Source organism: Erpetoichthys calabaricus, chromosome 2 (assembly GCF_900747795.2).
Source record: "Erpetoichthys calabaricus chromosome 2, fErpCal1.3, whole genome shotgun sequence".
In the NCBI taxonomy this organism is placed as follows: Eukaryota; Metazoa; Chordata; class Cladistia; order Polypteriformes; family Polypteridae; genus Erpetoichthys; species Erpetoichthys calabaricus.
The window spans coordinates 41,287,288-41,302,262 of record NC_041395.2 but is presented as its reverse complement, the minus strand read 5'-3'; the positions used below and the strand labels follow the sequence as shown (position 1 = coordinate 41,302,262).

The 14,975-nt window shown below is 39.4% G+C and overlaps 2 protein-coding genes across 3 annotated transcripts in view; both read right to left on the bottom strand.

Annotated features, from left to right (window-relative positions):
• LOC114643436 (E3 ubiquitin-protein ligase TRIM39-like) overlaps window positions 1-14,975 on the bottom strand; it is a 303,199-nt gene that overhangs the window by 53,799 nt on the left and 234,425 nt on the right. The window lies entirely within an intron of this gene.
• Window positions 4,099-14,975, bottom strand: part of LOC127526556 (gastrula zinc finger protein XlCGF57.1-like) — a 78,029-nt gene continuing 67,152 nt past the window's right edge. The window contains exons 1-3 of one of the 2 annotated variants that reach the window (XM_051922325.1): window positions 14,191-14,784; window positions 13,504-13,964; window positions 4,099-5,603 (exon numbers count right to left, since the gene is read on the bottom strand). In XM_051922325.1, the coding sequence (XP_051778285.1) occupies window positions 4,588-5,603; window positions 13,504-13,927 (1,440 nt within the window). In that variant the 5' untranslated portion in view covers window positions 13,928-13,964; window positions 14,191-14,784 and the 3' untranslated portion in view covers window positions 4,099-4,587. Of the gene's footprint in view, window positions 5,604-13,503; window positions 13,965-14,190; window positions 14,785-14,975 lie in introns of those variants that run through there. The other variant, XM_051922324.1, reaches the window with a different exon arrangement.

The following is a 14,975-nucleotide window of genomic DNA, read 5'->3' as shown; positions in this document are numbered from 1 at the left end:
CTCAAGCTGGACGGTTGGGAGACAAAGTCAGAGAGGCGAGATTGCGTTGGTTTGGACATGTGCAGAGGAGAGATGCTGAGTATATTGGGAGAAGGATGCTAAGGATAGAGATGCCAGGGAAGAAGAAAAGAGGAAGGCCTAAGAAAAGGTTTATGGATGTGGTGAGAGAGGACATGCAGGTGATGGGTGTAACAGAACAAGATGCAGAGGACAGAAAGATATGGAAGAAGATGATCCGCTGTGGTGACCCCTAATGGAAGCAGCCAAAAGAAGAAAATGCTGTAAAGTATGTTAAATACACAATGTTTCAACCTATGAAGGCTATACATTTTGAAGACCAGAGGCGCTCCTCCTGCCCCAACCCAACACAAATAGACAACGCCAGCTCAGTCCAATAAAAGCCTTTATTTCATGAGAAGGCACTCATATCCAGAGTAATCCCCAAGTACTGATACCAATAATATGAAGCAGAGTAAAACTACATCCTTTTTCTCTACAGCCTTGCAGTCTCTTTTCTCTACTAGGTACTAGCCTCAACAACCTTATCCTTTCAAAGCCACGCCTGGGAGCACTCCAGATGGTTCAATAATGAGGTCTGGAATTGCACCCAGGTGTGGCTGAAGTTCAAAGTAGGGCTCTGCAACTCCTGCACTTCCCACAGCTCCTCCTTGTGGCATCCACGGATCCCAACAGGGCTGTGCTGGCAAATAGTAATTCCTATACAGCCCTGCAAGATTCTGAGGTGCCGTTTCAATCCAGGGAGGGTGCCAAATAACAGTTTGGGGAAGAGAGCATCCCCTGGAGGTTCTCTCTGACTGTCCTTCCACCTCGGAGGCATCCCAGCTGGGTAATGGTGCCAGCCACTATCTGTCATAACATCCAAAACATTTAATCTTTAACCGTCTTTCCTTTACAGCATGTAAATAACCTTTAACTTAGTTAGATGATAATATGGTGTTTTGGCATATTATCACCATATCACATTTGGAAGAAACTCTTTTAATAATCTGCCCTTTGAAATTTCATCACCACCGAAGCCTTTTTAAAAATAGACAGTCATTAAAGTCTCTGAAAGTTTTACAGTGTGTGCACAATTTGTGAAGATTAAGTTCATTTTGGATTATTTAGATTTTCACTGTTTCATGTAGCAATGACATAATAATGTTTAATTGCTTAGTATTGTTTTTAACCAACATTTAATTCTCAGTTGACAGCTAGAAATTGTAAGTGAAAAAAATTATATGTACACAGAGTACATGTACACAAAAACTGGGTTGTACACAATGATTATATCATTGTTTATAAGCCCTAAACTGCAATCCCTCCCAGCCAATAAAATCAATTTTTTGTTACCCTGAACTGTATATTTTTTTGTAAATTAGAAGTATGGAAATTTCACTCTTTCCAATTTTTATTCATTATTAACACTAGAATTACCAGAGCCTACGAGAAAACTCAAAAATCTGGCCCACCTTAAATCCGTTCGCACCTCTCCCTCAGCGTCTTTTGTCTTGTAAATGTGCCAATTAAGACAAGCAGCAAGCAGCCGCCTATTCCATCCCCCCACCCACCGCCGCAGTTCAATTCGCAAAGAAGTTTCTCAGTGCTCAGTGTTTATCTGAGTGAAGTGCTGGAGCTTTATTGGGTAAAAAAGTACATCGTCATTTAGAATATATACATTTCATGTGTGTTCAGTGTCATCAACAATCTCTGTAAAAATGTTGTTAACACAGAAACGTTTTCCATGTATTACTAATAATTGACAAAATGTACACATGAAATGTATAATGTGTGAAACATGAAATACAAATATGAAATAAACACTTTCACAAAAGGTACAAGTATAACAAAACAAGTGCACTTTTATTCAAGAATTTAACTGAAGAAAAAAGAAAGCAGGTTATGGTAGGTGCTTGATACGACAGCTTGCGTGGTGCAATGCTAAGAACTGCTGCCTTTCAATCAAGAGGTCGCAGTTTCGATATCAGCTGCTTCCCAAATGTACCATTTTGAGTAGTGAGCTGCTGTTATTGTTTATATCATACAATAAAAATGTACATTTAATGTACCCCCTCTTTATTTGAAAACCATGTCAGATTTTGTGCGCGAACGAGACTGGGAAAACTGTGGATGTGGGTGTGAGTGGTGTGCGTGACTGAGAATGACTGTGGATGTGAATTGTTTTTATTCAGTTTTATTCTTGAGTGTTCCTGCTCACGCTGAATTAGTATGCGCCTTCTGATCCATGATGTCAAAGCCGCTCTGACAAAAAAAGAGACTTAGATATATATGACATTTAGAATAATTCATTTTATGACCTGTATTGTACATTTCAGAAAACGTTGTTGCACTAATGCAACATTATATTCATTTGCATACCTTCATGTGGTTGTAGTCATGACATGACTGAGTTTGGTTTTTTTTGTTTTTTTCTTTCCAATCTTGGCCAGTGCCCACATGTTGCTGCATGTTGGTATCTCTTTTCAACTCCAGGAGATGCAGGGGACAGAATAGTACAGACAGGTCAGTTCCGCACTATATACAATCATCAGATTCAAATGTTAACGGACCGTCCTTCTTACATTTACGACGTGTGTATAAGGTGTGAAGCCTGAAGTCCAAATATCAAAGAAACACTTTCACAAAAGGTACAAATATAACAGAACAAGTGCGCTTCAATTCAAGAATATAACTGCAGAAAAAAAACCCACGTTAGGGTGCGACATTGACACCCATTTGCTACGAGTGCTGCAGTGGCGCAACGTTATCAGCTGTTGTCTGGTAATTTATTCAATGCAACAAAGAATATGCAACAATAAAGTAAGCATACTGTAGGTAAACCAAGATAGCGGAATGCAAAGTCTCTCGGGAACAGGAAACCCCTTCTGGTCAAAAGGCGTGACTTTACTAAACTATTTGACAATAATAATAATATTTACTGACACTGACAAGACTTACAACATTTGAGACACAATTGCTGGCATTTCTTTTGTCTTTTCACTATTAGCACAGACAGCTGAAGTGACCTCCTCATGGTGACACACTCAGTGCCTATCAGTCATAACATATCAAATCCTTTTGAAATTCATTCTAAAACACGTTGTTGACAGGCTACCATTGCTAGTACCTTATAAAAGCTCTCTGAAAGAACATTTTTCTGGGTGGAAAAAGAAATTCCATCTTTAGTTTAACATAACAACAGTTCAGTTATTAACAATTTAACACCAAAATAAAATGCAGGTATTTCAGAACAGGTATTTTTTGGGGTGGTACGCCATGACAAAGGGCTGATAGCCCCCGGTGTAGATCTTCTCCAACTAAGCCCACTTCTGCAGGTGGCACCCAGTCTGAATTCTTTTCTGGCCCAGAAGATTCCGATTTGTGAGACTCGTCGTCCACATCCAGTACTGCAAAATGGCAAAACGTGTAGCAAAGTGTATTCTGTCTTTATATTTTTTTGTATCTTTTAGTTGTGAATTTTCCCAAAAGCAATTGTTTGTGTAAATGTAGAGTCATATTTTGGAGTACGGATGCTAATTAATGTTACTGTCCACAGACTGCATGCACCCCCAGACGCGTGGTGGTTGCCGTAGGGGAAAGTCGTATTGTCAGCTATCCCCAAGCCCAAATTTCTAATTTTATTCTATTTATTTAACATGTATATTATTTGGTAACTCTCAAGTGTTAAATAAGTTATGTGCCCCCCCCCACTAAGTTCTCATATACAGTTTTTGTATGTTTTATTATCAAAAGCAAATAAACAAAACAAAATAAAATTTTAAAAAAGCATTTCTTCTTTTAGTGTGCTGCCACAGTGTTAAAACAAAATTCAGCATGGTGCACAGCATGAGCATGTGTATATTTTGGATTTAAATTTTTATTTTACATTTTATTTTATTGATTTTGTATTAATACTTTGTGTTTATAATTATTAATAATTGATTTGATTTATTATTTAATAAGCATTGGCGAGAAGCTGTTTGTATGACACTCTGTTGTTTTTTTTTTTCTTTTTGTCAAAGTATTATTTTATTTTTTGTTATATTAAAATAGCAAAATATATATTATAAAACTTAACTATGATTTATTATGTGAGGTTACAGTGTGTATATTGTAAAGTGCTCTTTTTTTCTGATGAAATGTGTATAATATATTGTAAGCAGTTCAATATGTAATACGTATGTTATGAAAGCAGAGCTAGGCGCACGGTGGAGGCTGTAGGGCTTTGGTGAGAAGCTCTCTGTATGACGCCCTGTTCTTTATTTTGTTTCTGGAAAAGGAAAAAGGATATAAACATCTGATTCTCCTCTATGTTGACTTGTGCTTACTGTCCAGGCAGGAGTGAACCTCACTCTTTAGTCAGGACAGTTCAGTTGTACGTCTCTCCGGTGTGAATTCTGGTGCGTCTCTGAAGAGAACTCCTCTGACAGATTTGTTTGCCACATTCCAAACAGCAATATGGCTTCTCTACGAGATTCATTTCTCAACAATAGTTTAGTTTGATTACTTTTCAGGACAGGACTGAACCTCACCTTTGAGTCCTGAAGGGTGCTTCTTTTTCTGGACTGATTATTGAACTGCTACAGTTTATATTCTGTTGTGAACTCTCGTGTGTTTCTGAAGACTGACTTTATGCGAAAACTGTTTACCACATTCATTACAACAATACGGCTTCTCTCCGGTGTGAACTCTAGTGTGTATCTGAAGACTGCCTATTTGTGAAAACTGTTTACCACATTCATTACAGCAAAATGGCTTCTCTCCGGTGTGAACTCTAGTGTGGCTCTGAAGATGGCCAAATTGTGAAAACCGTTTACCACATTCAGTACAGCAATATGGCTTCTCTCCACTGTGAACTCTAGTGTGGCTCTGAAGTTGGCCAATTTGTGAAAACTGTTTACCACATTCAGTACAGCAATATGGCTTCTCTCCACTGTGAACTCTAGTGTGGCTCTGAAGACTGACTTTATGTGAAAACTGTTTACCACATTCAGTACAGCAATATTTCTTCTCTCCGGTGTGAACTCTAGTGTGTTTGTGAAGACTGGCTATTTGTGAAAACTTTTTACCACATTCAGTACAGCAATATGACTTCTCTCCGGTGTGAACTCTAGTGTGGTTCTGAAGATGACCCATCTTTGAAAACAGTTTACCACATTCAGTACAGAAATATGGCTTCTCTCCACTGTGAACTCTAGTGTGGCTCTGAAGGTTGCACATTAGTGAAAACTTTTTACCACATTCAGTACAGCAATATGGCTTCTGTCCGGTGTGAACTCTAGTGTGTCTCTGAAGACTCACTATTTGTGAAAACTGTTTACCACATTCATTACAGCAATATGGCTTCTCTCCGGTGTGAACTCTAGTGTGTCTCTGAAGACTGCCTATTTGTGAAAACTGTTTACCACATTCATTACAGCAATATGGCTTCTCTCCGGTGTGAACTCTAGTGTGTATCTGAAGATGGCTCATCTCTGAAAACTTTGTACCACATTCAGTACAGCAATATTTCTTCCCTCTGGTGTGAACTCTCATGTGTTTCTGAAGAGCGCTCCTGTTAGAGAATTCTCTGCCACATTCCACACTGCGGCGATCTTTCTTTCCTGTGTAAAATATAAGACAAAAAGGAAAAAAATATGCTCTTATTTTCAATTTGCTGTCTTATTATCAACATTAACTCACATTAAATACATGACGGCTGAAATTAGGAACAACCTTTGATCAGCATAAGCAATTATAAAACTTTTGTTTACTTGGAAAACACACTTAATTTGTTCATTTTACATTCTCTATTACAGCTTCTCACCAGGGCCACATGTTTAAAACTTCCTTATGCTCGGCAACATATGTGAAAGCTGTTTCTTATGCAAAAGTTAGGATTTATAAAACTAGAACTTGGCATTTAAATTAGCTCAAAGTTCCCTCAAGTTTTGAGAATTTGTAAGTCACATGCAGACTTTATTTGTGTTGTCATTTTATCAACTCCAGGTGGAAAAACGAAGAACTGAACAGAAAATCTCATTTCATTGCACATTTCACATTCTGAAGTTTGACAGGCTACACAAGAAGTGAGTTTTGATGTATCACAATGACATTTTGGCTCATCATGATGACTGATTTAGACTCCCTACTGTCATCCTCTTTGAACTGTGTGCTGAACTGCAGCCTTCATTACAGAGACCATCACACAGAAATCACACAATCCCAGTTCTCTTACAGGTCTTAGCTGTGGGTTATTCAGCGATGGCGGCTTTTCGGTGTGAACTGCCTGACTGGTGAGGAATCTCTCAGTCACCCTGAGGCACATAATGCCACCTGTATGAGATGGTATACTTAAAATGCTTCAGAGATACACGTGATATCATTACCATCAGGTTATGCAAGTCATGATCAAAATGAAATCTGCAGCAACGTCTTTTGTCTTCAGCAGTGGTGGTCTTACTTGGCCTACAAGTCCCTTTGTGATTACTGAGCTCACCAGTGCATTTTTTCTTGTTATTGATATTCCAGACAGTTGAATTGGGTAATCTTAAGGTTTTCCAATGTCTCTAATGATTTCATTATTATTTTCCAGCTTCATAATGGCTTCTTTGACTTTCACTGGCACAGCTCTTGCCCTCATGTTGAACAATGGCAACTGCAGAGATCAAAGGTAGTCTGCAAGTAGGAGTAAGCTGAGGTGTCTTAGGCCTGCAAGACTAAAGCAATGAAACACACCTGAGGAATCACAAACTCCTCTGGCACCAATTGTTCCAAACATTATGGTGCCCTGAAATAGGAGGACGATTCAGAAAATGTGCTGTCATTTCTACAAGGTATGACTGAAATGTTTGCAAATCCCATTAAATGAAAATCAGTAATGTGTACTTTAATTACATCTGAATTATTTAATTTGTAATTTTAAACTGTGGATTAAAGGAGTAAATACAAGAAGAATGTTTCTTTGTCTCAGCCATTACAGAGAGTACTATATAAAACAGAACGCCATGCCAAGCATGAAAAGTGCATCTTCAATAATCAGAATGTGTCCTCACAAATATGTACAATAAACTAAAACCACTTGACACAAAAACAAACAACAAAATGTTTTCTTTCATTCACCAAAGCAAAATAGCACAATGGATGAGTGACACCTCAGTGCACAGGCCTACAGAAGCTGCTGTGACCTCGGAGAAAAATGAGAAGATGAGAAAACCGAGGAAGAGTGCGGCTGTTGGTGTTTCAGCTCTAAAGGAGAGTGGCAGGTGACAACAGGACTTGTCACCTTTGTGACATGCTGGTGACATTTAAACTCACCATTATAATGTTTATGAGTATCTACTATCAGGACTTATTTATGTTGAGTAAGCTAAAATTTGCCAGGTTTTCCTGTCTATTTGCTCTAAAGTGTGTGTTCATGTATGTACAGTAATTATTATCTCTGTTATGGCTGCAAACATCAAGCAGTCCAAGCCTGCACTCAATGAAGAGCACCATAAACAACAAATACAACTGAATTAAACAGTAGTGTTACAAACATTAATTGGCCTTGAATTAAAATTGCCCACTTTTTGCAGTTTATTGTGAAATCAGCTTGCAGTTGGTTGACTGGTCTTCCGATTTCATGACATGGAATATGTTAAGCTGAAAGCACACGTACAACTGACAAAGTGCACAAAGTGGAAAGTGGTGAAGAAAATAACTGCTGTGTGGAAAGATCTTAAAGTATATGAAATGTGACAGGAATGCTATCTGTAAAGTTTAAAAGGAAAAAGTTAGTTAGGTGGGGTGTATTTAAAGCAAAGACATTTGCCACAACTAATCTGATGAGAAATGGTTTAGGTACAACACTCGGCTGAGCACATCGACATTCAACAATGCAGCAAAAGCAAGAAAACCACTAAGGAAACAAATGTGTCTTAGCTGTCAATGATGGCACTGTTTGAAAAGAACCAGACATACTGTATAATCAGGACAGGACAAAACAAATCAGAGTATCCCTCAAAAATAATTGCAATTTATCATTTTAGATACACCATCATTTTCTACAGTAGAAAGTTAAGGGTTCTTTCATTTAATTCTTCACTTGGATGATCCTTTTCAGACGTAGCATTACCAAGATGAACACTTTCATGACATCTCATACACAGTGACATGCAAATGTGTGGGGACCCCCTGATGAAAATAACTGTTACTGTGAATAGTTCAGTCAGCATCAGATGAATTGATCTCCAAAAGCCATAAAGTTAAAGATAAAACATTCTTTTTTACATTTTAAATAAGATTTGTGTCTTATTTTTGATTTGCAGAGTGAAAATAGGAGTACCCCAGAAATGTTTGTGTACTACAAGAGATCGGAGGTCTCAGATATCTTTTTTCCCCAAGATGTCAGACCCTAATTAGCTCCTTAGGACTTTGGCTTGTTTACAGTCATCATTAGGAATGGCCAGGTGATGCAAAATTCAAAACTGTATAAATTCTCAGACTCCTCAAACCTTGTCCCAGCAATCAGCAGCCATGGGCTCCTCTAAGCAGCTGTTTAACACTCTGAGGAATAAAATAATTTATAGTCACAAAGCAGGAAAAGACTATAGAAGATGACAAAGAGTTTTCAAGTAGCCACCTCCTCAGTTGGTAACGTTATTAAGAGATGGCAGTTAACTGCAATGGTGGAAATTATGTTGAGGTCTGGAAGACCAAGACAACTTTCCAAGACAAGTGTTCATAGCATTGCTAGAATGGCAAATCGAAACCCCTGTGTCTTAAAGCTTCCTGGTGGTCTTTTGTATTCCGACTCTGGAGTGGTGATGCACTGTTCTACTGTGCAGCAACTCCACCACAAATATGACCTCCAAGAAAGAGCCATCAAAAGAAAAATGTCCTGTTTCCTCACCACAAAATTCAAAGGTTGCAGATGAACATCTAAACAAGCCTGATGCATTTTGGAACCAAACCATGTGAACTGATGAAGTCCAAAAAGAACTTTTTGACCAAATATGCAAAGGTGTGTTTGGAGGAAAAAAAGGCACAGAATTCCATGACAAGAAAACGTCTTTGACTGTTAAGGATTGGAGAAGATCAATCACGTTTCAGGGTTGTGTTGAAGCCAGGAGCACCGGGAACTGTTCACTGGTAGAGGGAAGAATGGATTCAATTAAATATTTGAAAATTCTGAAGCAAACATCACACCATCTATAAAAGCTAAAAAGAGTATGGCTTCTACAAAAGGATAATGATCAGAACTGCACCCCAGAATTCACAATTGCCCAAGCTTCATGTTTTGTCATGGCTCTCTCAGTTCCTTGATCTGAACATTAACGACAATCTGTGGTGTGACAGACTGCCTGGGCCCATTACCAGCAGGGATGCCTTCAGCACAGAAAGACAGGAGGAGAGGGCTTATTCTGGATACTGTCTTCCCCAGAATGATAGAGGGTAGTCCCCTTGGCTTGCAACGGTTTGGAGCATGGAAGCTCAACCTTGCTGGGGCCCATTGCCACCACCAGGACGTGCCTGGATGTTTACTGGACCCTGTTTAGCAGCACTTCCGCCACATCAGGAGGTGCTACAGGAAGAATTGATGAGCCACAGCATGAAGTTAAGTGAAAGAGTAGTGGAGGCTCAGTTAAGAAGTGAGGTGATGGTTAGTGAGCAGTAGTATGTTTTCATGACAAGAAAGAGCACCACAGATGCAATGTTTGCTCTGAGGATGTTGATGGAGAAGTTTAGAGAAGGCCAGAAGGAGTTGCATTGCGTTTTTGTGGACTTGGAGAAAGCATATGACAGGGTGCCTCGAGAGGAGTTGTGGTATTGTATGAGGAAGTCGGGAGTGGCAGAGAAGTACCTAAGAGTTTTACAGGATAAGTACGAGGGAAGTGTGACTGTGGTGAGGTCTGCGGTAGGAGTGACGAATGCATTCAAGGTGGAGGTAGAATTACATTAGGGATTCTTATTTGCAATGGTGATGGGCAGGTTGACAGATGAGATTAGACAGGAGTCCCCGTGGACTATGATGTTTGCTGATGACATTGTGATCTGTAGTGAGAGTAGGGACTGGGTTGAGGAGACCCTGGCGATGTGGAGATATACTGTAGAGAGAAGAGGAATGAAGGTCAGTAGGAACAAGACAGAATACATGTGTGTAAATGAGAGGAAGGTCAGTGGAATGGTGAGGATGAGGGGATTAGAGTTGGTGAAGGTGGTGGAGTTTAAATACTTAAGTACTCTGTACAACAGTACAGAGTAATGGGGATTGTGGAAGAGAAGTGAAGAAGAGAGTGCAGGCAGGGTGGATTATAATTATATAATATATTTATAAAACAGTGGCCCAAACACTGGCCCTTGTAGGACACTATATTTATGACCACCCAGTTCTAATTGGGTTCCTTGCACCATAACCCTCTGCTCCCTGTGTTTAGCCAATTCTGCACCCATCTGCACACCACACCCTGAACTTTCACTTCACTTATCAGACACTTTCTGAAAGTCCAGATAAATAATATCATATGCTCCACTTTGATCATATCCTTTGGCTGGTCCCTCATAGATTTCCAGCATGTTAGTAAAACGCAACCTCCCTCATCTGAATCTATGCTGACTGTTTAGTAAAACTCCTGCTCTCGCCATGTGTAGCTAAATCTTTTCTTTAATAGTTCCTTTCATTCATTTTCCTGTGATGCATGTTAAGCTTACTGACCTATTGAAACTTCAATTTTCCAAATCAACCTTTTTATATAATGGGATTACATCTTCCAGTTCATAGAAATTGTCCCAGTGTGCAGTGACTACCTAAAAATTTTCATCAAACTTTTACATATACATTTACTAACCTCCGTATGCATTTGAGGATAAGTAGCATCATTCCTGGAGATTTGTTTCATTTTAACCAATTTATTCTCAGCAGCACTTCTCTCTCGACAATTTCCAAATTCCTCAGTACCTCCTTAGTAGTCCCTGTTACAACTGAGAGCTTATCCACTCTTTCAGACATGAAATCTTCAGAAACTGGAAAGTTTAGAGCATTTCATATTGTCACGCACACGCAATTAGGGAGCCGCGGAACGATCCAAAACGTAACGTGACAGCATATGCCAGAAGGGAATGGCGGGGTACTAACCTCTCTCTCTTTATCTCTGCAGAAAGAAAGACGCAACACTGCCATGAATCCTCCTGAACACGGTTTATCAACACGCCACTTCCGCCTTCCCTCTGTCTCACCCCGATGACGTCAGCAGTCCCAGCATCCATCTCGGTTCCTTCCCATCAGCCCATTTGTCCATTTCCGGTCCCCCTTCATAAATGTTTCCCCCATCCTCCATGATGGCGGAGGGTGTTATGAAAAGTGTAGTATTTTTGCAATTACTTTCTGCACTTTTCTACAGTATACGGGGCCGGAAAACCCCAAACCTTTATGTGCGTTTTGTGCTTTCTTTACAATATTTCATTATCTGTGTATTGTAATTCCCCTTTATTGTTCATGAGGCACTTCACTTCCTCCTTAACTGTTCTTTTACTCCTAAAATAATGAAAAAATGTCTTTGGCTGCAATATTACTCTTTAACTGTCTTTTAGAGACCCTCATAACTTTCCTAATGGTTACTCTCAAATGCACTACTGTCAGCTTTGGGGTTATTCATTTTAAATGATTTATTCAGATGTTCTTTTTATCCTTTGTAGTTTCTTTTTTACCTCTTTATTTTCCCGAATGCAGAGATTTTCTTAATTACTTTGAATCCATCCTGCATCATATGTAAAATGTTTAACTTCTTTCTGCTAAGAAATCACAGTTACTCTTGCCTGTTTATTGCTATCACACTGACTTGCCGGCTACTACAAAAGCTTTCTCCACCGTCTGCCCCACAATCCCAAAGGGTGGAGTAAGACTGGAGTAACACCTGCTGTTGTGTGAATCACAAAAACAAAAAAAAAAAACAGTTGTAAAAAGAAAAAAACATTAAAAACTATTAAAACTGCTTCACTGCTCCTTAATAGCTACCAAAAAAAATAAAGTGTTTAGGAGTAAAAGTCAAAATTTAATGCACACTCACAAAGAAGGAGCACAGACTAGCACAGAACACACAGCCCTTTATGATATAAGAAGGATGTCAGCATGTCAGTCTAAGCTGTTTCTCCAATCCAGCGCTTCAATGTGTAATCCAAAGGTTTGATGTTTCATAGATACTTCTGAAAGGATGTCACAAGAACCTTAGAAGAACTGAAGAGATGTGTAAAGCCGGCAAATGTGATAAAAGAATTTTGGAAGGCCTGGGTGTCCGTCAATGCATAGAAAGCCATACTGTCTACAAAAATGGAGGAAACTCACTACTGGATAGGGCAGCCCACAAAGATCAGAGCATGAAAGCAGAGGTGAATAGGAACCCAGACAGGCAGAGCCAAGGGCCTGCAGAAATCTCGGCGACTTGAGAAAGTCTCTGTCCATGTGTCCATGTGGAGAATATTGTTTACAGAAGGACAACACCAAAGAAATCAATGCAATCTAGCAAACCCATCACTGCACATCTTAAAACTTGTAAAAAAAATCATCTTGATGTTCCAGAACAGACAATATTCTGTGAAAGAATTAGACAAAAGTTGAAGTCTTTGGTCAAAACATGCAACACCATGTTTGGAGGTTACACAAAAGTGCACATCGATACTAAAGACTCAAGGTGAAGGGAGCATCATGGTTTGGCCTGCTTGTTCTTCATGGCCTGGAGCACTTGACACAATCAATGGTCACTGAATTGAAAATATTATCAAAAAATCTGACAGAAAAATATCAGGATAGTAGAAGCTTAACAAAAGTTGAGTGATGACACAGGACAATGAGCCCAAACACAGGAAGAAATCGAAAACAGAAAGGGTTAAACATACAGTAACTGGTGTTCTGGAATGGCCAATAAGAGACACGCGATGCTGTGGCCTGACCTAAAGAGAACTGATCAGAAAAGAGCTCTCAGGGATGAAGGAACTGAAAAGGTTTGGATGAAGGAATGGGTTAAAATTCTTTGCTGATCAGTAGCTACAAAAAGTTTTGTGGAGGTCATTACTGTTAAGGAAGGGTCAACCAGCCCGTAAAGATAGGAGGGTCACGGAGTGGAATATGAATGTTTAAATGATGTGTTCAGGACTGACAAGAAGCCGTCCAGTTGTTTGTGTGTTGTTACAGTAGTTTAGGACAACTGTGGTTGTCTGTAATCAGAGCTTAGTTGAAGATCGGACCACATTGTTAAGAGGAATTAATAAGGATACACAGGAAATTCCAGAGGGATCACTACTTTTGTCTTGCTCTTGGACATTTGTATAGCACTCTTTATCAAGGACATGCTGAGTCACTATAATGGAAGGAAAACAAATTGCTAAACCTCACATTACAATAGATGAAATCTCACACTACATTCAAACACACAATAAAATTGAGTATTTTCACTCCATTTCTAAGTTTCTCATAAAAATCACAACACCCAACCTTTCAAGCTCATAAAACCCAACTCTAAATCTTACACATTTTTATTTTACACTTACTTTTCCCAGACTTCTTTGTAGCTGGTCGCTTATTTTTCTGTGTCCTAACAGATGTAGTTTCCTCAGCCCTGTTTGGTTCAGACTCTAAGGATTCGGACTTCACATTGGTAGAAGGCTCTGGAGATGAACAGTGTCTACTTTGAGAAGAGTCTAACCTGGTCACCACTCCATCTTGACACCCATCATGAAGGTTGTCTTCTTTTGCACTGTCCAGATTTGTATGGTTGTGCGTCTTCATACTGACAGAAGTCTCTTCAGGTTCTTCTTTAATGTTCATTGACTGCAGTTCACTGTTCTCCTCCTTGATGCTCAGACTTTCCTCTTTAAGGTAGATGGACTCCCACTCACAGTCCTCATCCTTAATATTTACAGTTTTCTCCATGATATTTGCATCCACATCACAGGTCTCCTGTTTCACATCCATTGAGATGTTCCAGTAAACAGCAGCTTTTTCTTTATCTCTGTAGAAAGAACAGGAATCAACTTCATTAAAACTTTATCACTTATGTCTAAAGACACGTGAATGTCATTTTAGAACCCGCTCTATGTTATGGTTTATGTAAAGTTAGACAGTTTGTAGTCAGGGCCGGCTCTATGCTGGGGCAAGAGGGGGCAATGCCCCCTTAAAAAACTTCCTGCCCCCTTAAATCAAACTTTTAGAAGTTGAGAAAGAAAATAATAGATTACCTACAAACTGAACATGGACAAGATTTACTACAGTAGCTGAAAAATCCACTGGAAAAGGCACAAATGAGATGATAGGTTTCAATTCTTGTTCGCTCTTTCCCTCTGTGCTCTGTTTGTGCGCAGGCTCACAGCACTCGGCAGAGATCAAACACTCACCCTCCCCCCAGCTAAACATCCAATCACTGTTAGTATGCAAATGATCCAATGTCAGGTTTTTCAGTAGGCAGGGCAGAGCAAAATGAGGTGCGCAACAGCGAGAGGCTTTGAAGAAGAAGCAAATCTCTGTCGTCAAAATCATAGCGACTCGTGAGATAATTAACAACAACTAAAAATACATCTATATTTGTACAGTCAATGGGGGACTTGTCCGCTGTTCTTCTCACAGTTTCAGTCTGGTAGACAAGCGTTTCTTTCTCGATCCCACAAGCACCACTGTGAGCCTGTCTACTGCATAGAGCCAAGTAGATATTGCTGCAGACCGGAGTAAAATGTGCGTGAATATTATTTTCGACTTCAGCCAATCATATATTAAATTTGTGAACGTCAGGCACTGATCAGCCAATCGAAAATTTAAACGTTGCGGTCAATCACCTTTTTATTTAACAAATCGGCAATCGGTGTTATTTGTCATTCATGCTCCACTTTAGCCAATTGCCTTATGGATACGTGAAAAGAAAGGTGGGAGTAATTTCTAAAGGTGGACGTGTAAGAGAATTTCTAAAGGTGGACGGTCAAGATAAAGTGACTGCAAGAGACGGAGTGTATATTCGTAAAATACATCTGCG